This window comes from Erpetoichthys calabaricus, chromosome 7 (assembly GCF_900747795.2).
Source record: "Erpetoichthys calabaricus chromosome 7, fErpCal1.3, whole genome shotgun sequence".
Taxonomy (NCBI): Eukaryota; Metazoa; Chordata; class Cladistia; order Polypteriformes; family Polypteridae; genus Erpetoichthys; species Erpetoichthys calabaricus.
Window position 1 is genome coordinate 153376192 of NC_041400.2, and position 27442 is coordinate 153403633.

Here is a 27442-nt window from a genome sequence, read left to right on the forward strand (position 1 = left end):
AGACCAGCATAAGGTGGACATTAATTAACTTTTACTTTTACTTGTCCAGTTCACCCACCTGGCATTTCTGTGAAACAAGTGAGGGAAGAAAGACCCCTCGGAAACTCCGAGACGGCAGTCGGTTCGGGAATCCAGTTTAGCTATGTAGCATTGCACTCCCAGAATCCGATTACGGTGAAAGAGATGGGAGTTTCCGAGAAGGGAGAAACTTCACTTAAAACACGTGAATTTATGTCATTCATTCATTCATTCATTTATTCAAGTCAGTGTGTTTACCTCCACCTCTAAAACACACGTGTGAGAAACAGGCATTTCAACTCGTATTATAGCCAAATTACGTTTTAATTAATCGAACTTTAAAATCAGGTTTCGAGGTTGGGGGATTTTGGCGTAGGCATTGCCAACTTTCCGTCCATCCCAAAAATTTAAAATATAAAACCGAAAGTTTCACGTGCTATTTAATACAGTCGTCAAACGAAACTGGTACTCTGCATAAGAACAATGCAGATTTGGCTCGCAGCAGTGGCGGTCCTTACTGTCTGCATCGCAGATAGTGAAGGTAAGTAAACCTCTGCTTTTTTAATGGCATACTTCAGGAATCCGAAAACGTTAAATACTTAAGTTAAACGATAATAGCTCGAAATCCAGTAACTGTTCAGCAACAAAGCGACCAGTGGTGATGTGCTTCCTGAAAGGAGCTGTTTAAGACAATAATTTCGCATTTTTTATAAAATACAGGAACTAACTGAAATAAGAAAACGCAAATCGTTAGCCTTTATAATCAAATACCATACCTTCCTTGAAACATTAACGTAAATTATTCATAGTTTATGCTAATGTAACGTGACAACATTGTTTTGAAAATTGTTAATTTATATGAAAGGGCAAATAGAATATGTAATAAAAAAGAAAAGCCACGCGATTATATCAGACGTTAATTTAGTTATTTTTGATTCACAACCGGTGTTCTAAACTAATGCTAAAACTGGATATAAATTTCCCTTATAATGTATGGTAAATGGTGTTTCGAAATAGTCATGGCTAAAATTATAAAAGACGAGTGTTGATTAGATATCGATTTACGGACAGTTTATATCTACAGAATAATAAATTACTAAAGAGTAAATCCGTATGTGTGTGGCGTAGTAGTTAAGGCTTTGCAAACACTGAGTTTATGGTTTCAAATCCCGCTACTGACACTGGGTGTCACACTGTGTGTCACTATGAGTAAGTCAGTTCACCTGCCTGTGCCCCAACTGGAAACACACAAGAAATGGAACCGATTGTACTTCAAATGCTGCAAGTCAGCCAAATAAGTAAATTTCATGTAAAATTACGATTCATATTCCAAGTACTGTATATGTAATATGCGCACGGTCACGTCGCCTTTAAAAGGCACGCCGCAGACAGAAACCGAATGGTGAAATTAGCGTTGATGTAAGTAAGCGAGACGGAGTTTACAATACTTTTACTTGACACATACGTTTATACACAATACAACACGTAGTGCAGTAGTTAGTTGCTGGACTCCAAGACTGCATTATCAGTATCGTTTATTTGCGGTGACACGGGTCATCGTCTCTATATTTAACTAGACGGTATACTGAATAGTTTGTCACCAGCATATTTTATACAGTGGCAACTGTGAATAATCTACTGTTTAATGCTTTGTTTTAGACATATCTAGGATGATTATATATTCAATGATATTAATAAGGAAATTCATTTTTAGTACTTTTGGGAATATAATTTTTGACCGCCTATAAGTAAACGGATGTAGAGGCAATGGTGAAAGACGAAAACTATCATTTTGTATCGGACGAAGCTGATGTTCGGTTTTTCATACAATCATACACTGTATATAATAAAGAAAACGTTGTACACAATTTCAACAATGAAATCCATACACAACAATCGTAGTGTAGCAGTTTCATTTAACAGTCTTAACTTCCACAGCTGGCAAAGTGTATTTGTGCGCGCTGTGTGAACCTGAAAGTAAAAGTACACCGTGGAGCGTGAATTTAACTGACACCGCTCGACTAATCAGGAGAATCCAAATGTAACCAAGCCGATGTGTTTACCAAGTGCTATTTGGACACAGTGTTATTACGATGGCAGAACTCTTACGCTGTTTTCTTAGTGAACCAATGGCAGAGCTTCAGGGCTGAGTTTTCAAAAAAAAATTTTAATGTTTCTTCTCACTGGACAATTTCATTTTGTTTAGGATGCGTTCCCTATTAAATGAACGTACAAAATTGTAACTTGCACACATCAATTAGTTCATACTAATTTGCAATGATGTGAAACGTCATACATTCTCAGACTATCTTAATCTAATTCAGGGTCATGCAGTGTAAAGTCTACCGCAGCAGCACTGGACACAAGGCTGGACGTGGTACAGGTCCAATCATGACCGCCAAAACACAGTCAGGACATCTTAGGGGACAAATCAGAGTACCGCCCGGAAAATCGAGGCAGACTCGGGGAGAACTGGCAAACTCCACAAAGACAACAACTGGAAACACGATTTGACCTCAGGATGTGCATGTATATACAGTTTTATGTATGTAAATTTATAAACTGTACAAATGTAGGTTTTATACATATGATATCTCTTGTGGGGAGAAGAGAAGGGGTGTTCTCACAGTCCCCTGAACCAAAAAAAAAAATACACAGAAACTAAAATAAATATAGTACAGAAGATAGCTTTTGATGCAAGCAAGTACAAAACAAACAGAATAAGCAGAATGAAACCTCTTACATTTCTTTCCCTGTCTACTCCTTCCACCTTTCTTCCTTCATGGAACTTCCTTTTTCCAGGTCAACTCTTGCACACTCTCCTCCTGATTCTAAGTTCATGTGGTCATGAGGCCCTTTTGACTCACTTCCTTTAAGTACGTCTGGGCTCAGAAAAGACCAAGGGAGCTTCTGCATTCATTCTAGTAGAAGTCTTCCAAGTGGCCTTGCATTTCTTGATCCCAGCTTTGCAAGATATAGCTAGGCCACACCTCTATACACGTGAACATCATACTGAGACACCTAATGGCGCAATGGACTTCAAACATGCTGACTGTTGTCCTCCAGTAACTTATTGGTGGCCTAGAAGTGACTTATTCTGGGGCTCCATACACAATGTTCACAACTACCTTCTGTATTTGTTTCATTGCTCCTGCCATGATGTTCTCACAACAACTGTCAGAATTGCTCCAACTTAATGTACATCATGTTTTAGCCTGTATTTTCCCCTTGGCCAGAGTTCACCATTGTATTTCATGTTCGTATTGTTTAATTTTTTATTATTTATTTATATTAATGTTTCTTTTGCTTATAATGTACCTTTTTCTGTGTGTGAGAGTGTGTGTGTTGGGAAAGGGTGTGGCCTACATAGTGTCCCTTGTGTTTTGTGGGTGGTTTCCCCAAGGGGTGGGACCACCTGCCAATCACCACCAGGAATGACCCTCCACCCTATTTAAGGGAGGGCCTCCCATAGTTCCAGGCAGCTCATTCAATGCACTGTGAGTGGAGTGTATTTTTGGCGAATTTATGTGTTATTGCTTTGCTTTGTGTTTTCTGGTATTTCGACCCTGTGCTCTGCTTTTGACTACGCCTCTTGGATTCTGTTTTTGTTGCCATGATTATTGATATTTTTTGAACCTCTGCTCTATTTTTGACCACGATTTTTGGATTCTATGTTGGGACTTTGTTTACTGTGTTTCGCTTTGCCGTTTCAGGCAATCCTTGTGCTCTTCAGAGCTTTGGGCCTAGCGTCAGGCTCTGGTGCACTTAAAATGGTACGTGATATTATACTAGTATTTTTCAAAATGGCAGAAATGCAGCAGGCACACTGTCAACAATTTTCTCATCATCTGTAAATTTGTATATGTCGCCTTTATGATTTTAATTTTTTTTTTGCTTTTTTCATCCTGTAGTTTTGCAGCTGTTTCATTTGCATCTTCTGCATTGCTTTACTGTTTAGCTCTCTTTAATCCTTTTCTTTTTTTCATTTTTTATCCTGGTGCTGTTATTAAGTGGTCTTTTTTGGGCCTTTCAAGCAAATTAGTGTCAACTACCAAAGCACACCAAAAAAAAAGGAAGAACAGCAAAGACTTTGTTCATATGTTATCCATTTTAAAACTTTTCAGCTTAATTTGCATTTTCTAGCTCAATGTTTTTATAATGTTTCTGAGAAAGTGTCACTCGAGTAAAACTTCATGACCCTACACATACCTTTCGTGTCCCGTGTTCCAAATATCTCCTGTGAGTGCTGATTGACCTTTCTTAGCAGTAGCTGGTCTGCTTTCACCCTTTGCACATTTCATTGTATCAGCCTTTAAGTACCATCTTCCTCTAGTTCATCATTTCTTTAATGGCCTTTTGTTATGAATGTGTTGTTTGGACTTGACTTTTATTGGGAATGATTCAGTGTACACAAAAAGTAACAGTCTTTTATCACTTTTACTCCATGTGAAGCGTCCTTCCTGGATAGCTTCTAGTCAACAGAGAGAAAAAGGCACCCTATTCATATAATTTGTGACCACTATCCATCCATCCATCCATTTTCCAACCCGTTGAATCCAAACATAGGGTCACAGGGGTTCTGCTGGAGGCAATCCCAGTCAACACAGGGCACAAGGCAGGGAACCAATCCCAGGCAGGGTGTTATTTATTTATTTATTTATTTATTTATATGATACAAATTATTCGCCATTATTGTCTGGGACAAGAATCCAGATACAGTCCACCTAAGTTCCATTAAGATTTTATCATCATCGTCTGCAATCCTAGTCAAACATAGGCCACCAACAGTTGCCATCCAAAGTATTCTGTCCTACACAGTTCTCCCCGTCTCCCTCCAAGTTTTCCCCATTCTGCACACGTTGGCCTCTATATCACATTGCCAGGTATTTCTTGGCTTACCTCTCTAATGCCTTTCTTGAGGGTTCCATCTTAATGCTTGTTTGGTGATGTTAGTTGCTGATTTTCTTAACACATGTTCTATCCAGTTCCAACTTCTTTTTGTGATCTCTATATGGTTTTATTTGTTGCTTCAAGGTAACATTTGTTTAGCATGCTAATCTGAAGAATTATCTTGAGGGAGTCATTGGCAAATGTTTTTAAATTTTTGAGGCAGGTCTTTGTGCATTTCTAGGTTTTAGTTCTGTATCACAGAACAATTTTGTATTTGCATTGAACATATGACCTTGGTTTGGATGGATACTTTCCGCATGGATACTGTATAATACACTTACTTTCATTGGGATACATGTAACCTGGGCTTTATTTATGATACATTTGCTGTCAGTGCCATCTTGATGGTCAATAGAACTACTCAGTTATGTAACCATTTTTACTGTCAAGGGTGATGGGTGTATTATTCATTACTAGCCAACCCGCGGCGTAGCATACGCCGCATAATTATGTATTGATGGGTGAACACTTCCTAAATGACACAGTTGTCCAAATGGGGTGGGTTTGAAGATACAACTGTGAGTGAATGAAAAGATAGACCTCTGGAGAGAGCAACATACAATTGTCCGTGACTGAAAGCGGGATCGTCTGTGACGATGGAGGCCACGCTGGTGAAAGTTACTTCGTTGGTAGGGATAAGTGTCAGTACTTATTCATTAAGGTGTAGCGAGTCTTCGTTGTTGACGCTTAACTGCCTTTTCTGCCTTGTGGCGCAGTGGTAGTGCTGCTGCTTTGCAGTAAGGAGACTGTGGAAGATTGTGGGTTTGCTTCCTGGTTCCTCCCTGTGTGGATAGCACTTTGAATACTGAGAACACCGCTATATCAATGTAATGAAGTATTATTATTCTTATGTGTCCATCCCTCTCTCTCTCTCGCGCGCCTGTATGTGTGTGTCGCTCTCTCGCTCGCTCGCTGCACGTGTTCCTGCAGGCATACGCCGCATAATTATTTATTGATGGCTGAACACTTCCAGAAAGACACAGTTGTCTAAAAGGGGTGGGTTTGAGGATACAACAGTAAGTGAATGAAAAGATGGAACTCTGGAGAGAGCAACATACAACTATTGTCCGTGACTGAAAACTGGTTTTGGCAGATACATGCATATCGTTTTGACAGTTTGGCCCTGTGCCTTATTAGTTGTCATCGCAAAGGCCACTCTAACAGGAAATTGTCTTCGTGTAAAAGTAAAAGGCAAATTATCCGCGACAAACAAACTGTTTTACACGCTGCATACCAACCAGCGGCATAGCATACGCCGTATAATCACGCCACTTTTTTAATGTTTTTTAAGCAGAGGGACAAAATTGAACATTTGCAAAATCTGTAATTTAATAAACCACCAAGAAAAGTAATATTGCAACAATGCACGCTACGAACCAACATACAATCATTGCTTAGTACACACTGCCTGCACATGTGCCCTCCCCCAATTCCTCACCCGAGTCGCTGTTGTCTGTGCACCTCTGAGCCACGTTTTCCTTTCATTGTTCTTTGCAGTTCCGGCTGCTTTTCTATATATAATCCGCCAAGTCACCCCGACCATGGTAGTAGCGGGTTGGGGGTTTTGGATGCGGGGTGCATACACAGGGCAGGGACGTAATCGGAGCGAGCGTATGACCCGCACTTACTGGGTATTCCTCGTTCGTGGGGAACAATTGCAAGCCCCGGTCCCCATTACAAATGGGGTTCAATGGCTTACCCACGCCTGTCGGCGCTGGGTAGACACACGTTGATCCATTCAGTGTAGCGCGCGTGCAGTACTGGACATCCACGGGCATATCATCATATCATCGCCTGCCTGCCAGCAGACCTGGACCCATTTCAATTTGCATACAAAGCAAAGAGATCCACGGAGGATGCTGTGGCCACAGCCCTTCATGCTGCCCTGACCCACCTGGAGCAGCAGGGGTGTTACGCCAGACTGCTCTTTGTAGACTTCAGCTTGGCGTTTAACACCATCCTCCCACAACGACTGGTGTCCAAACTGGCAGATCTGGGACTTCCATCACTCACCTGCAGTTGGATACTGGACTTCCTGTCGGGTCGCTCCCAGAGGGTCAGGCTGGGTCTCCACACATCCACTGCTCTCAGCCTCAACAATGGGACGCCGCAGGGTTGTGTGCTCAGCCCGCTCCTCTACACCCTCTACACATATGACTTTGTCCCCACTCACCATAGCAACAAGATTATAAAGTTTGCGGATGACACGACGGTGGTCGGACTCATCTCGGGCAAGGAGGGTGAGCTAGCATACAGGGACGAGGTGGAGCAACTGTCAGAGTGGTGCACAGTCAATAACCTGCTCCTCAACAACAAAAAAACAAAGGAGCTTGTTATTGACTTTAGGAAAAATAAAACTGACATCCAGCCCCTCATCATTGGCGGGGCCTGTGTGGAGAGGGTCCCGGTGTTCAGGTTTTTGGGTATGGAGCTGGAGGATGACCTGACCTGGAGCGCCAACACCAAGGAGCTGCTAAAGAAGGCGCAGCAGAGACTGTATTTTCTGAGAATTCTCAGAAAGAACCACCTCCCAAAAAATCTACTCCTTGCTTTTTATCATTGTTCCATCGAGAGTGTGCTCACGTGCGGACTGTGTGTGTGGTACGGCAGCTGCACTTCCTCAGAAAAGAAAGCGCTCCACAGGGTCGTCAGGATAGCGGAGAGAACAATTGGTTGTACCCTACCCACTCTGGAACAAATCTACACCTCCCGAAGCCGCAAAAAAGCAATAGACATTTCACAGGACTCATCACATCCCGGTCATTGCCTCTTCCAGCTTTTGCCATCGGGCAAGAGATACAGAGCTATGAAAACTAGGACAAACCGCCTTAAAAACAGCTTTTATCCGAAAGCAATCATGGCCCTGAACTCAGAATAAAACTGCTCCATATTATTCTTCCAATGTGCAATATAGATCTTAAGTCAACAAGTGCAATTTGTATATTTATTACTATTCGGTTTGTTATTATTTTCTCTCTTCTTGTCTTTTTGTCTTTTTAACTCTTATTCCTCACACTGAGTCAATTGCACCTTCAATTTCGTTGTTCCTTTGTAAAAGTGACAATGACAATAAAGATCTATCTATCTATCTATCTATCTATCTATCTATCTATCTATCTATCTATCTATCTATCTATCTATCTATCTATCTATCTATCTATCTATCTATCTATCTATCTATCTATCTATCTATCTATCTAACATACCTGTTAATGCTCAATCTCACGTGGCTGAAAGCCACTTGTCCCTCTAAGAAGTTGGACACCGACCGCTTGGCGATCACGTAACTATTTAGCAATAGGGAGTGTCATTCGTTTTCGGAATTAACCAGACTTATCACTCCACCAACTAAGTACGGCCATGCAACACCACGCACAAAATCAAGAAAGAGCTATCAATCTGTCAATCCTCTCCGTGTCTGAGCAGGGTGAGGTTTCCCAGTTGAGTCAAATTAAGCAAAATTTGTGTGTGGTGAGTTGTTGCGTCCGGGCACATGAGCAGGCATTGTGAATGCCTTGAGAGCGTAGGTGGACGCGTACCGGGGAATAATGAGTATCTATATATCTTCTTAGATATAGACAGTGTCTGATAGTTGTGATGGTTTTACACTCCAGTACATTGTGGTGAACGCTGGTAACAGTCAGGCGGGCAGGCGTTCTCGTCCCATGCTCTTAGAGTTGGTGGGTGTGTCTCACTATCGGTTCGAGTTGTTGGTGCAGTGCTCCGTCATTTGTATCCCATGGTCGGACGACTTGGTGGATTATATATGGAAATGTAGCCGAAACCGAAAAGAATAATGAAAAGTCAACATGGCTCAGTGGTGCATGTGTACTGCAGCAGAGATGAAAGCGAGTTGGTGAGTTGTTGCGTCCGGGCACATGAGCAGACACTGTGAATGCCTTGAGAGCGCGGGTAGACACGTGCTCGAGTTGGTGGGCTGGGCTTTGTGAGTTGACTGACATGGCTATTTTTTGCATATCCCATGGTTGTCTTCTGGCAGTGTGAATGCCTCGAGAGACAGGGCGTCCTTGTTTGGTGAGTTGTTGCAGTTTGTGAGTTAAACGCTGCGATGGTTTCACACGTTTGGTGAGTTGTTGCAGTGTGTGAGTTAAAAGCTGCAATGGTTTTACACACTGGTAAAAGTCAGTCAGGCGGGCGGGCAGGCGTTCTTGTCTCATGGTCTTAGAGTTGGTGGGCGTGGCTCTGTGAGTTGTCGGCATATCCCATCGTCTTAGTGTTGGCGGGCTAAGAGTGGTTTATTTATCGTGCGTATCCCATGTTTTACACGCTGCATACAGCGATTCACATCCACGATAAACATGCCTCTTCTTAGATGGTCCTGCCATGTCCACCCTCATTCTCGAAGCATACACACCACCTGGTCATGCACCCGCTTGCAAGAGCAACTCACAGAGACCCACCCACCAACTCAAAGACCATGGCGTGTAAAAAAGTTTGCAATGGTGGACACGGTCGTGCATCGTAACCGAAAAGTATAATGAAAAGTCAACGTGGCTCAGTGATGCATGTGGACTGTAGCAGGGACAAACGTGAATGACGCCATGTTTTGTGAATTGCGGCGTCCGAGTTGGTGGGCGTGGCTCTGCGAGTTGTCGTCGTATCCAATGGTCTTAGAGTTGGTGGGTGTGGCTCCGTCCTGCATGTGCCATGGGTGTCTTACTCGCTGGTGGCTTAGTGAAATATATATATAGATATTTATTTTAAAGTTTTGACTCTGTCGACATAAAGGCCTACTTGTACTCTTTTGTTTGCTAACTTGATTTCTTTACATTACATTTTTGATAGTCATGGAGAGCAGAGCTAAATCATCACATAAATCTAGATCTTAAAGTTGGATCCAAGGCATCCACTCCATTTCATTACGATTATTTGTACAGTTTGTTTTCATGATCCAGTTTATAACTAGAATGAATAGAAATGGAGACAAGAGGCAATGTTCTCTAAGTCCAGTTTTCACTAAGAAGCTTTTTGGGAAATTATGAACTACAATTCCTTTACTGTCAACTGATGTTTGTATTTAATAACACTGTCAGAATACTGTTATATATTTATGGTGTTATGTTACAGAATCTGAAGGATATTATGAAGTTATTTAACTAATAAATGTATGTAATTACTGTGAAAGGAAAGAAAAGAGCAGGTGAAAGGTAAGTGGGGCCATTTACCAAGAGGACAAAAGAAAATGAGCATCAAAACCAACATTGTAATTCTTAGTCAGTATTAAAAGTCTAATGGCCTTTTCCTAGCTCACTGAAAAAATTGCAAAATTTTGCTGTGAATTCTCCTTGTTTAGAAAGTTAGGATACCATTGAATGTGTGTTGTCATCTTTTATAATGGCGATGTGATAATGTCACCCACAGTGCTGCTGTTGGTCTTTTTTATTATTTGGTCTGTTTTAAATTTTTTTATAAGTTACTATTTGCTCCTATTCAGGTGTTTTCATATACATTTAGCTTTTTTTATTCCCCAGAAGCCATTTCTTTCATTCATTTATAGTTTGGTTTTATTCTGAATAAATCAGAATTATTAGACTTTGATGTAATACTATTTTTTCGTGTTACCATTTTGTAGTTCATTTGTTTATGGTGGCTACTGCATTATTATGTGAGGACATAATGTCACCACTGGTCAGCATTGTGCATAAATTGGTTGGACAAAATTGTGGATACAAACAAACTGTCTAAGCATTCTTCGTGATTGAGCGTTTCTGTTTCTTTGTCTTTTTTACATTTTATCTGTAGTTTTTACTAAGTATTTTGGCTTGGAAGTCTTGATTTATTGATTTCATTGACCCATTTGTTCAGCAGCATTTCATCTTCTGGTCCCTTATTTCTTTAACGTGCAGTGTTTCCACTATTGGCAGAATAGTAATATGGCAACAACACTAAATAATTGACAACCATAACAAGACTGAACTTACTAAAAAAGTCACAAAATGGTGTAGGCCACTAGGAAAATTGTGTCTCTATTATGCTAGATACCTTAGCAAGAATTTTCTAAGACTAATCGGGATAAAGGTTGGAGTCAGAAATCAAGAAAGAGCTGAAAAAAAGGCAAGTAATCTGACTGTTACCAAAGCCAAATCTAAATAAAAAATCAATTCAAAAGTCAAATGACAAGCACAATTGGAAACCCGGAAAAAGCATTTAGAAAATAAGGTTTTAGAAGAACAGAAATGTTCGACAAATGGTGTTTTGAATCCACAAAGTTGGAAAAGGAAATGCCCGGAACGCTGACTTTTTAACCAGTCTCATCGTCATGAATGTCTCATGACTTTTGTGAACATGCCCTCTGAAAATACAGAACTGTCCTAATGAAGGAATGACAAAACTGGTCACAATGTAAAGAACCAAAATAAATTAACAACACCAAAAATAAGACTGATCACAAAACCGATGTCAGATTCAGAATCAGGGGATAAAGAAACCCCAAAACAGGTGCTTAGACTCATGAAAAGATGAAGAGAAACGCAAGAAAAAATTAAATAAAGAACCTATTCATAATAGATGCTGAGACATTTACAAAATTATGCTAAAATTAATAGCACTATTAAACTAAAATAAACCAAAAAATACATACCATAAATACAGAGGTAGTCAAAATTAGGATTACATGCAGGTTATGACTATTACAATAACTTTATAGCTTTATTAACTTTATTAACTCAAAAGAATGTCACATTGGCACAGTGCACTTGGGTTCAGTCTTCTAAGTGCTTAAATTGCTGGCCTTCATTATTTACACATTCTTGTAGTCTACTTGCTACACTCAATCACACTTTAATAAAAATAAGAAGAAAAAGACAAATAAGAAGAGAAATAATAACAATAAAAGAATAAACTCTGTGTTTTGCATATTCATAACTGCAAACCTACTTTTTCCACACCTGTGTATTAAATAATGCCCACATACAAGGTACAGATTTCTTAAAATAACGGATTGACAATGTTTTGTACTTTACTGTGTATGGCTGGTTGTTTGTGTATACCAGTTTGTGATTTGCTGTTTGAGTACAATTTATATTTGTTTAGTAACCACTCAGTATTTCATTTCCTATTACTATTGTGTTTAATTGTGATGGAGGAACATGGAATTAGTGGCTAATAATTGGAATATTGTGGAAAAATAAATTATTTTGGCTAATTCAGAATGAACAGTGAAGTCTACCTTGACTGGACAAGAGCCTGTTGTAGTACAGCATGTCTTTTTGAGGCTCCATATTTGGATTAAAGAAGATCTTAATTAATAGCAAAAATTGACTGTTAAAATGGACAGAAAAATAGAACCTATATAGCTACTAAATTTATTTGGTGTTAGCACAGTGAGGACTCTGAAATGGAAAAGATTTATTAGAAAATGGAAAAAAGTATCGAATTCAGAAAATAAGCAAATGAACATTGCTTTGTAATAGTGGATTGAAATGCTGTCGTTGGAGGAGGAAAACATGGCAAAGAATTTGGAAGTTATGGTCCAGGAAGAAGAAATACTGGGAGACTTCTACAGAAAATATCAACTAACTCACACTTTATCAAGAAAAGAAAGAATCTTCTTATATAATACGCTACCGTGGCTGTCTGTTTGTCTGTCCAGGATTTTAAATCACCTGTAGTTCACAAACCATTTGACCTATTGACCTGAAATTTGGTACACATATACTATGTGACGTCTACTGTCTGCTTTCAGAGTGATGATTGACCTCCAAGGTCAAAGATCAACCCAGGAAGGTCAAGGTCAAAAATCAAATAACCTGTAGCCTGAAATTTGGTACACATATACTATGCTGAAACTCTGCACTATAGCTTTATATTAGAAGCGAAGAGTTTTGGAATTATTACTCTTTTTATTTTTATTTTATTTTATTATAGAATCAACTCTCTGCAGCGAGCAGCAGGGCAGCCGTGCAGTGAATGCGTATGGGCGCAGAGTGTGGTCAAGTCAAGTGTATTCACTGCACGTTATTGTGCAGTATGCCGTTACTGGTATAATTTAAATCTATAGGGAGTTGTAAGGACAACAAATATGCTACAACAAAGAGAAGTACCTTGGATCAGGGACAAAAGAGAAGGATGCAGTCAGACACAGAGCAGGACAGGGAGGCCAGCTTTCAGAATCACCTTCTTGGGTTTGCTCAGTTTTGATGATGACGGAGGCAATGGGAACTTTGGAAAAATAAGTGAAACAAACCACAGTAGCAGACTAGGAATAAAACCTTCATGGGAAAACAATGAAATGTATGGCAAGTCAACATAAAGAAAGCAAATTGGGTGGCCAAGGGAAAGAAACAAATGAGCTATAGCATACGTTATGATGGATGAGGACAGCATATAGGTCAGATTGAAAAATAAAGTCAAAGATTTATGAAAGAAAGTGGCCACATAATGTAACAAGGCAGACTTGCACACGAGACATTTACTTAATGTGTGTATTCAATGATGCTAATTTTCTACACTTTCCTAAAAATGTAATGGGTTTAAAAGGGAAAAATTAGATAAACATAATGAAAATACTAGAACTCCATCCCTCAATGAACTCATTTGTTCCTTTAGCAAATAAATGTTCCGGCCAGCGTCCTATTAATGAAAACACTAATTAGCAAAGGCAGTTCCTGACATAGACAGTGTAGACAAATACTCTGAGCAGAACAGTAATCAGTGGTGCACAAACATCCCTGCCCCACACGCAGCACACCCCTGTCTGCCTGATCCACATCATCACATCTAAATGGCACTAATGCATCAGAGCCCCTCTCAGGCAAATGGGTTTGATATGGCTTTCTGTAGCAGGGCTCTGTCCTCTTCTGAAGTGCTTCCAGAAATGAATGTCAACCTCTTGAGACTTTAGTGTTTACATAGCCCATGGCTGAAGTGGTCGGACCTCCAAGGTTAAATGGAAGTGACATAGTGGGTGGTGTCAATGTGGTTACCTCAGTAGAACTGTATAATGCTCATTATGCACACATGCATGTGCAATGCCATCTAGTGCTTTTATTAAAGAAAAAATAAAGGAAGTAAAGGAGAAGAGAGCAACGAAAAAAGTTTTTTACTTGATGATGTGATCACAAGGATTTTTATGTTAGGTTTTTCGGTTAGTAATGGTAGTGCTAAGAATAGGTCTAGAAGGTAATTAACATTTTAAAAGCACCGCAACTAATTATTATAAGGTATAAATTCTATTCCTAGAACAGTATAATACACTTAAACTTGCTTTTTAAACATTAGTAGCAGGCTGTAGCAAAAAAAGTCTAAACTTTACATTTATTGGATTTGTTCTTTCTGTCTTAATTACATTATTTCAGTAGATGGAATCCTTAGTTTTCATTTTTGATGTCTATACACATATAGGTAATTTAACTCAAATGTTTCTTTATTTACATGAACGTTTGGCCTGTGTAGTGACATTTTGTAATAACCTAATTGCAGGCAGAACCACTATGTTGGCAGAATAAAACACCCACTGTATTTTAAAATTAATTCAGATATACTTAAGTCTTTTGGAGCTCCCAACACCTGACCCTGGCAATGAAGGACCATGTACTTCCACCTTCCCACTTCCCAGGTTTCCATAAGAGTGTGTGTGTATGTGCAAAATGACAACTTAGAGGTTTCTGTCAGTAGGCGTATAAAATGAATAAATGTGGAACATGGATTCAATGACTGGAAAATGGCAAATATTATCCCATTATATAAAAAGGTTGACTGGGCAGATCCAAGCAACTATAGGACAGTAAACTTAACATGTATCACAAGAAAATAAATGGAAGGAATTATTAAGGATAAGATTGAGCAACACCTGGCAAGGACAGGAGTTATCCTGAACAGTCAGCATGGGTTCAGAAGAGGGAGGTCGTGTTTTACTAACATGCTGGAATTCTATGAAGAGGCAACAAAAGGATACAATCACAGTGGAGCAGATGATATTATTTATCTTGATTTTCAGAAAACATTTGATAAGGTGCCACATGAGAGGTTGGGCATCAAACTTAAAGAAGTGGGAGTTCAGGGTGATGGTTTTTAGATGGGTGCAGAATTGGCTCAGGTACAGGAAGCAGAGGGTGATGGTGCGAGGAACCTCATCAGAACTGGCCGATGTTAAGAGTGGTGTTCCACGGGGGTCAGTGCTAGGGCCAATGCTATTTTTAATATATATAAATGATCTAGATAGGAATATAAGTAACAAGCTGGTTAAGTTTGCAGATGATACCAAGATAGGTGATAGTTTGGAATCCATTATATTATTACAGTAGGACTTGAACAGTATACAGGCTTGGGCAGATTTGTGGCAGATGAAATTTAATGTCAGTAAATTTAAAGTATTACACATAGGAAGTAAAAATGTTAGGTTTGAATACACAATGGACGGTCAGAAAAGTGAGAGTACACCTTATGAGAAGGATTAAGGAGTCATAATGGACTCTAAGCTATCGACTTCCCGACAGTGTTCAGAAGCCATTAAGACGGCTAACAGAATGTTAGCTCATATAACACGATGTGTGGAGTACAAGTCCAAGGATGTGATGCTCAAGCTTTATAATGTACTGGTGAGGCCTCATCTTGAGTACTGTGCTCAGTTTTGGTCTCCAGGCTACAAAAAGGACATAGCAGGACTAGAAAAGGTCCAGAGAAGAGCAACTAGGCTGATTCCAGGGCTACGGGGGGTGAATTATGAGGAATGATTGAAAGAACTGAGCCTATACAGTTTAAGCAAAAGAAGATTAATAGGTGACATGATTGAAGTGTTTAAAATTATGAAGTGAATTAGTACAGTGGATTGAGACTGTTATTTTAAAATGAGTTCATCAAGAACACATGGACACAGTTGGAAACTTGTTAAGGGTAAATTTCGCACAAACATTAGGAAGTTTTTCTTTACACAAAGAACAATAGACACTTGGAATAAGCTACCAAGTAGTGTGGTAGACAGTAAGACTTTAGGGACTTTCAAAACTTGACTCGATTTTTTTTTGGAAGAAATAAGTGGATAGGACTGGCGAGCTTTGTTGGGCTGAATGGCCTGTTCTTGTCTAGATTGTTCTAATGTTTGAATGTTCTTCTTTACAGGGTTGATGCCAGGCAGTAGCCTGAGATGTCTTTGTTATGAAAGGAAGAACAACATCAGGCTACACCAAATAAAGACAGTGACCATTTACCCAAAAACTCAGTACTGCGACAATATTGAGATCATGTAAGTAATTATTCTAAAGACATAATAAAGCGATGACTGTTTCCCGCCTGCTTCATTTATTTTTGCAATGCTAATCTTTTTCTCAAAAGTTTCTCTGTTAGCCTATTACTTTTGAGAACTACAAGTTACCAGTGTTTGATATTAAAATTGGTGTAATTTGACTGAAAATGTGTATCAAGAAAAATGAAATATGATGCAATATAAAATAGATATAAATAATATAGAATAAAATTGTCTTGTGTCGTCGAGGGAATTGTAAATATAAAAGGGTAAAAGTCTTGCGAGAGAAGAAAATGGGGAAATAACCAAGACATTGCTTTAAAGTTTTGAGGTAAACTGCCCAGGATGAAAACAGAAAGACAACCCAAAGGATACAGTAATGTTTTCTTTCACATTAATATTTGGAAGGGTATACAGAGTCATCTTAATACTGTATAATTTCAGTAAGAAATATTAGGGCCTATCTCATCCATCTATTTTGTAAACTCACTTAATGCCACTATAGTGGTGTGGGGATCCCAGTTTTAGATGGAAGGCAGGAAGCTTTGTTGGACAGTAGGGCAGTTCATCACAGGTCCCACTTATACACTCATCCACACTGATTGACACACTGCCAGTGTGAAGCTGCCCTTCAGGTAGATGGAAAACTGCTCCACTCAGAGAGGAAAAACTACTGTAAAAATTAAACTAGCCAAGATTCAAACTCAGTCTACATGACCATTATGCCTCTGTACACCTCATTAAAGAAGTACTTTGTGCAAAATTCTGAAACATGCTTAATCCAATAATAGGGTGAGAAGCTCAGTCATCCGGGAGGGGCTCAGAGTAGAGCCGCTGCTCCTCCACATCGAGAGGAGTCAGATGAGGTGGCTCGGGCATCTGATCAGGATGCCTCCTGGACGCCTCCCTGGTGAGGTGTTCTGGGCACGTCTAACCGGGAGGAGGCCCCGGGGAAGACCCAGGACACGCTGGAGGGACTATATCTCCCGGCTGCCCCTCGAACGCCTTGGGATTCTCCCGGAAGAGCTAGAAGAAGTGGCCGGGGAGAGGGAAGTCTGGGCATCTCTGCTCAAGCTGCTGCCCCCGCGAATTGGATGGCTTAATCCAGTTCAGTGTTTAATTGAGCCTATTGGAGCAGAACTTGGCACAATGCAGAATCTAACCCCGAACAGAGTCTTAGTCCGTCACTGGGCCCAGTTATGCTCATATCTACATATCTGAATTTAGAATCACCAATCTGTGATGAGACAGAAGCTCTGGATTTAAGGCGAGTGGTGAAAGGATCAGGAGATAATAAAGTGAACCAGATTTATAGTCCGTGCTAGGCAGGATCAAAACTGGGTGATCAACAAACATATTGAACAATCTTTTAACCTACAGTATCTTTTAATTTTTATTTAGTTTTCTGTGGTCTTTTGGGACAATGTCTTTTCTGGGTTTCTTTGCCTTGGAGAATTAATTTCTGTTATTAATTATTTTCTGTCATGTTCTGTTTAAAAGTTATAATTATTTCACCTTATAACACAACAGCATTTTGTTTGTTTATGGGTGACATCATTTTAGAGTTATAGTGTCACAACATTTCATCCTATGAACATCTAGGAGTTATTCGACCTCAATGTCATCCAAGATTTGGATATGAAGAACTTTATAAGTGTTGCACCGTAGAAGATTAATAAATCTTTGTTATGAGGAATAATACAGTGTTTGATTCAAATATATTTATTTTACATATAGAAAGATGGTTTATATTTGCATCAGCTTTATGGAAGCTGATTTACTGTTAAAACTGTGGATAATGTTTATTAGTAGATTGATTTCTGTTCCTTAAGGCAGTTATGCTTGGGATTGTTTGGTTGGTAAGGCAGAAAGGGAAGGCACGAACATTGGAAAAAAGAAAAAGAGCAAGAGTGGGGACAAGGAGGAGGCGATGCATGCCAGCGTTGAGAGGTGGCATGTGTGTAATTTGCTTCCTGAGCTCAGGGTGAATGTGAAAGAACGATGAGAATAATAATAAAAAGCCATCAGGGGCAAGGACTACAGACATGGGACTTCAGGAGAACACAGTAGTTTTCAGTGAGCTGGTGAACTGATTTGAAGACAGATTTAAGATTTAGTATGGTTGGCCCGAGCTAAGGGGAACCTTAACAAACAAGTGGAGGTTATCGTACTGTTTGAGCGTCAAAAAGAAGAGCTTCATAAACTAACCAGGAATAGTCAAAGACTACAAAGAATACAGCAGCTTGTTGGCAGCAATAAGACTGCAAGTAAAGGAGTTTTTTGTCATCATTTCATCTTTGAAGTGCGCATCAATGTGTGCTAAAGATAGGTAACTGCAACTGACGTTAAGGACTCAAGTCACTTTATTATTAATATATTCTATCTATCTATCTATCTATCTATCTATCTATCTATCTATCTATCTATCTATCTATCTATCTATCTATCTATCTATCTATCTATCTATCTATCTATCTATCTATCTATCTATCTATCTATCTATCTATAAGTCAGTGGGTGCTATCTTTTTGAATACATAACATTTTATGCAATCCAGGGTGTTTTTTTATTTTTAGCAGAAGCTCGTCTTTAGGCCATTTATTGGTAGATCTCACTGTTGCCTTTCCCATATAATAGGAGATTAGAGTTAACTAAGTTAATTTTTGCATAAGGGGCAATGATGAGAGGGCTACACATGCAATTTATTTTGCTAGTGTTTTCTGGCCTTTTGAACCTCACCTTTGTCATTTAGAACTTTGTTTTGAATTAGGGTTTGATGACAGATTGGTTTAGTATTTCTGGTATGAATCTTTGAACACGTCTTTTTGTTCCAGTCCTTTCATTCAAGACAGAACACTGCCATCTTAGTCCTAGTTGCTAAAATGTGCTTTCCCCAGCGACAGGGTCACACCTTGGTGATTTTATTTAAGCCAGCAGTATGTCTTAGTGAGCATTCAAGACTGCTCCCTGCATGATTTATCTCAACGTTCAGTTTACTTTATTACTTTCAAATTTCATCAACAACACTTTGAGCACAAGTTTATCTATTTAGGGTTTTGGTTAAACTTTTGGCAACAGCTTTGCTATGTACTTTGAGTTTTGTTTACTGTATAGGAGTTTATTGTACTTTCTGGTCTTCCTGGTGTCTACCTCTTGCCTGCATTGTTATTCACAAGTTCATCTTCTAGTACTTTATTTACTACCACTTTTTTGTGTTTTTTCCTTATAGAAGAACTGACCCAAAATCACAACACAGGGAAGCATTTTATCTATACATATTAATAAAAGGCAAAGCCCTCACTGACTGACTGACTGACTGACTGACTGACTGACTGACTCACTCATCACTAATTCTCGAACTTCCCGTGTAGGTGGAAGGCTGAAATTTGGCAGGCTCATTCCTTACAGCTTACTTACAAAAGTTAGGCAGGTTTCATTTCGAAATTCTACACGTAATGGTCATAACTGGAACATATTTTTTGTCCATATACTCTAATGGAGGAGGCGGAGTCACGTATCGCGTCATCACGCCTCCTACGTAATCACGTGAACTAAAAACAAGGAAGAGATTTACAACATGAGTCAAACGCGGGAACGAAGGTAAATGACGTTAATTTTTGACTGTCTTTTAATACTGTGTAAGCATACATATTAACACATGTGCAATTAAACGTGTGCATTTACGGGGTGATTTCTCAGGCTTAAAAGCTCGCCTTTTATCAAACGCGGGAACAAAGGTAACTGACGTTGTTCACTGTCTTTTAATACTGTGTAACCATACATATTTACACATGTGCAATTAAACGTGTGCATTTACGGGGTGATTTCTCAGGCTTAAAAGCTCGCCTTTTACTAAAAAGGTAAATGCAAAACTATTTTCAATCATTCTATGATCTGCTTCTCACAACTGAAGGCACCGTGGCTGATGTTACGTCAGTTGCTGTCCAACCATGTGTACTAAGTCCCCTTTTCTATGCACTCTTCACCCATGACTGTCAACCCATCCACCAATCAAACATTATTGTTAAATTCGCGGATGATACGACTGTCATTGGGCTTGTAACAGACAACAATGAAACTGCATATAGGGAAGATGTTCAGAATCTGACAGCATGGTGCAACACCAACAACCTGGTCTTAAATACCAAAAAGACCAAAGAAGTTATTCTGGACTTTAGGACCACTAAAAAGTTCAATCACAGCCCGATAACAATCAATGCAGATGCTGTGGACAGAGATTCCAGCTTTAAGTTTTTAGGAGTCACCATCTCAGAGGACCTGTCCTGGGCTGACAACAACTTGGCTATACAGTAACAGGCAAAGCACAAGAACGCCTCTATTTTCTCAGGAAGCTAAGGAGAGCTGACCTCCCCCAGAAGATGCTGGTTAATTTTGATGGATGCACTATAGAGAGCATCTTAACTAACTGTATGATGGCCTGGTACAACAGCTGCACCAAGGCTGCTAAAGAAGACCTGCAGCAGGTCATAAAAACAGCAGAGGCCATTATTGGGACTGAACTGCCATCACTCGAACTCTTGTATAAGACTCGCTGTGCGAGAAGGGCCAAAAACATTCTCAAGGACAAAACTCATCCTGAAAATTCTTTGTTTGAGCTTCTCCCGTCAGGCAGACACTTTAGGTCAATCAGTGTATACACAAACAGACTAAAAAATAGCTTTTTCCCATCTGCCATAAACTTTCTGAACTCTGAATCTTCTCAGTCTGAGATCATTTTTAATTGAACATGTGCAATAAGCTATATTGGTAATGTGCAATATACTAATGTAATACAATATATACTATGTAATACTACATACTACAATTGTGAATTTCCCCTTGGGATTAATAAAGTATCTATCTATCTATCTATCTATCTATCTATCTATCTATCTATCTATCTATCTATCTATCTATCTATCTATCTATCTATCTATCTATCTATCTATCTATCTATCTATCTATCTATCTATTCATTAACAGGTGCAATACCAATTTATGCTGCGGTACTTTGAGCAATAATAATTTGCTGTGGTTACTTGATCACTTAACACTGTATACGACATCTTTGGAATTATTTGACTTTTCTTTAAATGCACCTTGGGGCTGTCACAAAAAGTAATTTTGTTGTGTTACACAATGACAATAAAGTACTTGAACTTGAACTTGAATTAAAATGGCTCCACAACAGTGAGTGTGGTATGTGTGTGTGTGTGTGTGTGCCCTGCAATAAACAGCTGCTCCATCCAGGGTTTGTTCCTGTCCTGCTCCTGATGCTGCTGGCAAGGGCTCTAAAGGGCTCTAAACCCAACTGAGCTGTTACAGAAAATGGATAGATGGATTTTATTTCTTTATGTCATTGTCCATTCCATCATAATATCTTTTATTAAATGTAAAAATTTTATTTTGGCAGTGCTATCTTAAAAAATGGACAGAAAGTTTGCCTTAATGAAAACTCAAAAAAGGTGATGAAGAAAATTGAAAAGTTTGGTCAAAAGAGGTATGTACTGTATATTGTAGGACTTGATAAAGCACCCAGGAAACTATACAGATATAAGCTTGTCAAGGTATGATTGAATACCTGATCTTAAAAAGATTCTTAAATAAAAAGTTTCAGGAGATACCACTCAGTCCATCAGTTTTATCATTTTCATTTTTCTAGCTTCCCTAAAAAACAGCACCTTCACAAGATGCATGGAAATAAACGCAAGCATTGGCAGAAAAGAAACAAAGGAAGAAAAAACAAACAATAAACAGTGAAGAGGTGCTCTGACTCTTCATAACTTGCATGCTTTTGCTCATAGTGCTTTAATACATTTTTATTGTATCAATGTAATCGATTTATAATACAGTACACTTTTATGTATTAGAAATACTTGATTTTGATTGGGATATAAAGCTTTAATATACATGATAATTACAACCTTAAAATCATAAACTTAAATCGTACAAAAAGCCTTTGATTTCTACAGTGTGTTTGTAATATTAGAATTTTTTAATCTTACAGTTACATTCACACACATTACTTTTATATAATGAATGTTTTCAATTTAACCTACCTTTAAAAAGTTGTTCTTTAAAATCACAAAAGCTTTTATGTAGGGCAATTGCTAAGCATTAATAAAGCGGAAAATATAACTGGTCTGTCGTCAGTTTCTGGTCTTTTTTATGTTGCATATTCTTCATCTTCGGCGGTGTGTTGTCACAGCAAGGACTGTTGACCCTTCCCTGTGTAGGAACCAAAGGATAAGACTGTATAAGGTTTCACTGGAAGGCCTTAATCCTACATGGTAGTCATAGTTGACTTCAGAGTAGGATCACTATGTCTTTGGTTCGACAGATCTGGCAGGGATGCTAAACCCAGAACCAGACTCTGTCTGTGAGGAGCCTGCATATTCTACCTATGATCACATACATTTTCTGTAGGTATATTGGTATCCTACCATATTGTAAAGAACTGAGTATTTGGCTGAATGGTAACACTAAATTTTTGCAGTAAGGAGGAGTGTAGGTGTGTGCATAAGAATGCCATCTATGGATGCTTCCTGTGTAGTACAAAAATTCAGAGAAATCAGACTTTAGCTTGCTGAGATACATTATTGGGTTAAGCATGTGAGTAAATAAATAAAAAACAAGTAAATAACATACCTAATGTACTGTAAATGCTACAGCTGAAATAACATTAAGATCTCTTATAATATTACAAGACGTTCACACTTTTATTTTTGGTTGAATAGATTTCTGTAGAGCACTACTAACAAGACTACCTATAAAAGACATCGATTGGACACAGTATACTAGAACTGCATCTGATTGATTGGATACAAGAATCTTAGCCAGGAAAAGAAATTCTGAGCCCAACTCACTGGTCTTAGCATTGTTGTGTCCTTTAGAATTGATTTTAAAATACTATTAATGGTATCTAAAGCTCTAAATAATCTTGCTCCTTCCTATACATTGGAGTGCTTATCTACCTTCCATTCCCAGCTGTGTCCTTTGTTCTTCTAATAGCGGTCTGCTTATTATTCCAAGAGCCAAGTATAAAAGACGTGGTAAGGCAGCCTTTTGCTATTATGCTTCAAAATTCTGGAATAGTTCACTAATACAGATACACCAGACTAACACCGTGAATCATTTTTAAATATTTCTAAAAGTCCACTTTTTTAATTTGTCTCTCTCATAGCAGTATTTTAATTCTACTTTTGATATACAGTATTATATATATATGCATAGAAATATTGTATTCTTCATGGATTCATGGATTTTCAATCATAAATAATCTCTACTTTTCTCTGTTTTTTTTTCCGGTTTTCTGTGGTGGCATTTTGTGCCACCACCACCACCACCTGATCAAAGTACCGTGCAGCCGCCTGCGATGTTCACATGAGAGCGAATACTCCAACTGTCAGTGAACCACTGCATCGAATCGTCTAGCAGGAAGCTCAAAAACAACTGGAACTACTTAAGAACATTTATGCTGGACAGAATTCCCAGTGGGGGCTGGGTGGTCTTTTGGCCTTGGAACCCCTGCAGATTTTGTTTTTTTCTCCAGTTTATCTGGAGTTTTTTTTTTTTTTTCTGTCCTCCCTGGTCATCTGACCTTGTTGTCAGACTAATCTTCAGAGACTTAAAAAAGAAATTCATGAATAAGAACTCTACTTTATCTATTATTTGTACATCTGTGTTATGCAAGTGAATATTGATTTATGTTTGCTTATTATTATTTATTAGTTATCTATTTTTGTTTATCTTTTACTAAAACTTTTTTCTTTGATGACTTGTATAACACTTTGAGCTACATCCTTTTATGTAAATGTGCCATAGAAATAAACTTTGTCTAATCTAATCTAATCTAAATGTTGTTGAAATGAAACATTTCTAATGTCCTTTTAATTTTCATCTTGAAATTACTTTTCATCTCATTTATCATATTTGCTTTGCATCCTGCAACCTTTATTTTTTGTACATGAGCTGAATAGCTCCATATCAATGTAGGAAACAGCCCTTCTCCTGAAAAAAGCGTTTTGTTTCATTTAATTACCCAATTACTGGAAACAAATAGCAGCAAAAAGAATCTACTGGGAATCTGGAAAATGTAAGTCAATAAGAAGAGGAGTATAGCAAGGCCGTGTTCTTTTGCTAGATATGATTTTGTTGGACAGCAAAATGATTGTAGTAGACATTAAAGAAAAGAAAGGAGTAAAGGGTAGGAGGTGTCAATGTTACCAAATGTGCAGTTTGTAGATGATACTGTATTTAGAGCTGAAAGGGCATAAGAACCACAGGAAATGTTAATTGTGGGGGTAGAAGACAGTAAGGATAAGGGACTAATATTGAATTTCAATAAAACAGTTACTATGGTCATTACAAAAGATACAATAGTGTCAAAATGCCAGTTAAAACTAAAATTTGTAAATGTCAAGCAACTAGATCGTTTTTGTTACCTACAGTAGGTGACATGTTAACACAAGATGGAAAAAGTGGTGAGCAAATCAAGAGAAGAATTGCTACAGCAAAACTGGCTTCTATGCAGTTTAAACACATACATACAGTATAAACCAATATATAATAGCGAAAACAAACATGAACATTCTAAAGTGTTATTTTTGGCCTGAATGAAATAAGAACTGTGAGTACAACAATGAAAGATAGACTAGAGAGCTGTGAGATTTTTTTTTGGAAGAATGCTAAAAATGCCATAGACAGATAAAGTTACAACTGATCAGAATCAGAATCAGCTTTATTGGCCAAGTATATGTACACATACAAGGAATTGGAGTCCGGTTTTACCTAGTATTGTCTCTGATGCTGTGAGATTGACTTAAGTGTTCATGAGAGTGATGGCCTGAGGGAAGAAACTGTTCATATGTCTGGTAGTTTTGGCGTACAGTTCTCTGTAGCGCCTACCAGAGGGAAATAGTTGAAAAAGGTTGTGACCAGGGTGTGATGGATCTGCAGTGATGTTTTATGCCCGTTTCCTGACTCGAGATCTGTATAAGTCCTGAATGGAGGGTAGATCAGCACCAATGATTTTTTCTGCAGTCCTGACTGTCCGTTGTAGTCTGTTCCTGTCCTATTTTTTGGCTGAACCAAACCAGACTATGATAGATGAACAGAGAACAGACAGGATTACTGCAGAGTAAAATTGGATGTGCAGCTCCTGAGGCAGGTTGAACTTCCTGAGCTGACGCAGGAAGTACAACCTCTGCTGGGCCTTTTTGACAATTGTGTCTATGATTGGTGCCCACTTCAGGTCCTGGGAAATTGTGGATCCCAGAAACCTAAAGTTTTCCACAGCCGACACAATACTGTTGAGTAGTGTGAGAGGGGGCAACACTGGGGGGCTCCTCCTGAAGTCCACTGTCATCTCCACAGTTTTAAGCTTGTTCAGCTCCAGGTTGTTTTGACCGAACCAGAGGGCCAGCTGTTCGACCTCTCGTCTGTATACAGACTCGTCACTGTCCTTGATGAGGCCAATGACTGTCATATCATCTGCAAACTTCAGGAGTTTAACAGACGGGTCTCTTGAGGTGCAGTCATTTGTGTAGAGGGGGAAGAGCAGAGGGGAGAGGACACATCCCTGGGGGGGGCGCCAGTGCTGACTGTTCGTGTGCTGGATGTGATTTTTCCCAGTCTCACTTGCTGCTTCCTATCTGTCAGGAAGTCTGTGATCCACTGGCAGATGGGAGCTGGTACAATGAGCCAAGTGAGTTTGGTGTGGAGAAGTTCTGGAATGATAGTATTGAACGCCGAGCTGAAGTCCACAAACAGGATCCTAGCATATGTCCCTGGAGAGTTGAGATGTTGCAGGATGTAGTGCAGTCTCATGTTGCATATTGATTGCATCATCCACTGACCTGTTTGCTCCTTAAGCAAACTGTAGGGGGTCAAGCAGGGGGCCTGTAATGTCCTTTAGGTAGGTCAACACCAGTCTTTCAAAGGATTTCATGACCACAGACGTCAGGGCGACAGGCCTGTAGTCATTTAACCCTGCGATGGAGGTTTTCTTGGGAACTGGGATAATTGTGGAGCGCTTAAAGCAGGAGGGAACTTCTCATAGCTTCAGGGATCTGTTGAAGATCTGTGTAAATATGGGGGCCAGCTGATCAGCACAGACTTTGAGACAGGAGGTTGACACACCATCTGGACCTGGTGCCTTCCTGATATTCTGTCTCTTGAAGAGCTGACTCACATCCCCTTTACAGAGTATTAAAGAGAGTACAGGTGAAAAGATATTTACTAACTGAGAAAAGGAAAAGACAATTAAAATATTTGGAAAACTTCATCAGAACTGAAGGCATGGAAAGTGTTGTATTGCTGGATAAAATCAATTAAAACAGAGGAAGACGATGGCAGAGAAACACCATCAGTCGAAATGCTGTGAGACAGTTTGGGAATTACATGAGTTACAATGAGATTTTTAGAATGGCAAGGAAGAGGCAGGTGGAAGACTATGATCGCCTACATCTGCACCAGACATGAAATTCAGAGAGAGATACAAAGTTATCTTCTTCTTCTTTTGAGTTATTAGCATGGTCTACCCAGTCCCTGGAGAGTTAAAGTGTGATGTCTCACAAACTGACAGAGGGCGAAGACTGTTTAGCAAAGATATAGTGCTGGGGGTTTGGGCTTGGACCTAATATCTGTAGTTTGTGCCACTAAAATGAACAGTATAAACATCAGAGATTTGAATTTCAAAAGAATTTATATTTTAAAGTTGTACCATGACGTGCAAGGAATACTCAAAAGCTTCACCCTTTGCCAGATGTTTTGTTTTTTTAAAGAGAGAGGTATGTCTTTTACAATGTAAGGTGGAAGTGCTACAGTTCACCCACTCAAAGTATAGCAGAGAAATAAATTAATTATTGTTCCTCCAAGGAAAACATTTATATATATATATAAAATCCAACATCTATCTGTCTGTATGTCTGTCCACTTTTCACGAGAGAACTACTTAACGAATGTAGATCAGTTTTTTTTTCTATAATTTGCTTGAACATTCTGGTTGATTTTGCTACTTCTCTCATCAAGCTAAGTATCATAGTTCGGTTACGGCACTGATTTATTCGCGCAAATCCGAGAGACGCGCAGTGGGTGAGGGAAGGAGGAGGTGGGACCTCAGATGTAGGGAGCTGGGTGGGGCTCTCCTCACTCACGCACCAGCCTCCGTTCAAGTCGTTCTACCTCTTGCCACGTGTTGAAGCGTACCTTGCCTCTACCTTGCTAGCAATACCTGTTTGTTCTGCAGACATTATCATCTAGAGACTGTTA

General features: G+C 39.1%; 1 protein-coding gene across 1 annotated transcript; it reads left to right on the forward strand.

Moving 5' to 3' along the window:
* Positions 1-257: 257 nt before the first annotated feature.
* On the forward strand, positions 258-22313 carry LOC114654787 (growth-regulated alpha protein-like). Its single transcript, XM_028805584.2, has 4 exons — positions 258-559; positions 16048-16171; positions 21585-21671; positions 21834-22313. The coding sequence occupies exons 1-4, from the start codon at positions 502-504 to the stop codon at positions 21922-21924; spliced, it is 360 nt and encodes a 119-aa protein (XP_028661417.2). The 5' UTR covers positions 258-501; the 3' UTR covers positions 21925-22313.
* Positions 22314-27442: the final 5129 nt, after the last annotated feature.

Bases quoted from the DNA above. Each gene is read 5' to 3' on its own strand.
- LOC114654787 (XM_028805584.2), top strand. From the start codon at position 502: ATGCAGATTTGGCTCGCAGCAGTGGCGGTCCTTACTGTCTGCATCGCA. The intron at 560-16,047 runs GTAAGTAAACCT...TCTTCTTTACAG, and splicing joins CTGCATCGCAGATAGTGAAG to GGTTGATGCCAGGCAGTAGC. The intron at 21,672-21,833 runs GTATGTACTGTA...TCATTTTTCTAG, and splicing joins GAAAAGTTTGGTCAAAAGAG to CTTCCCTAAAAAACAGCACC.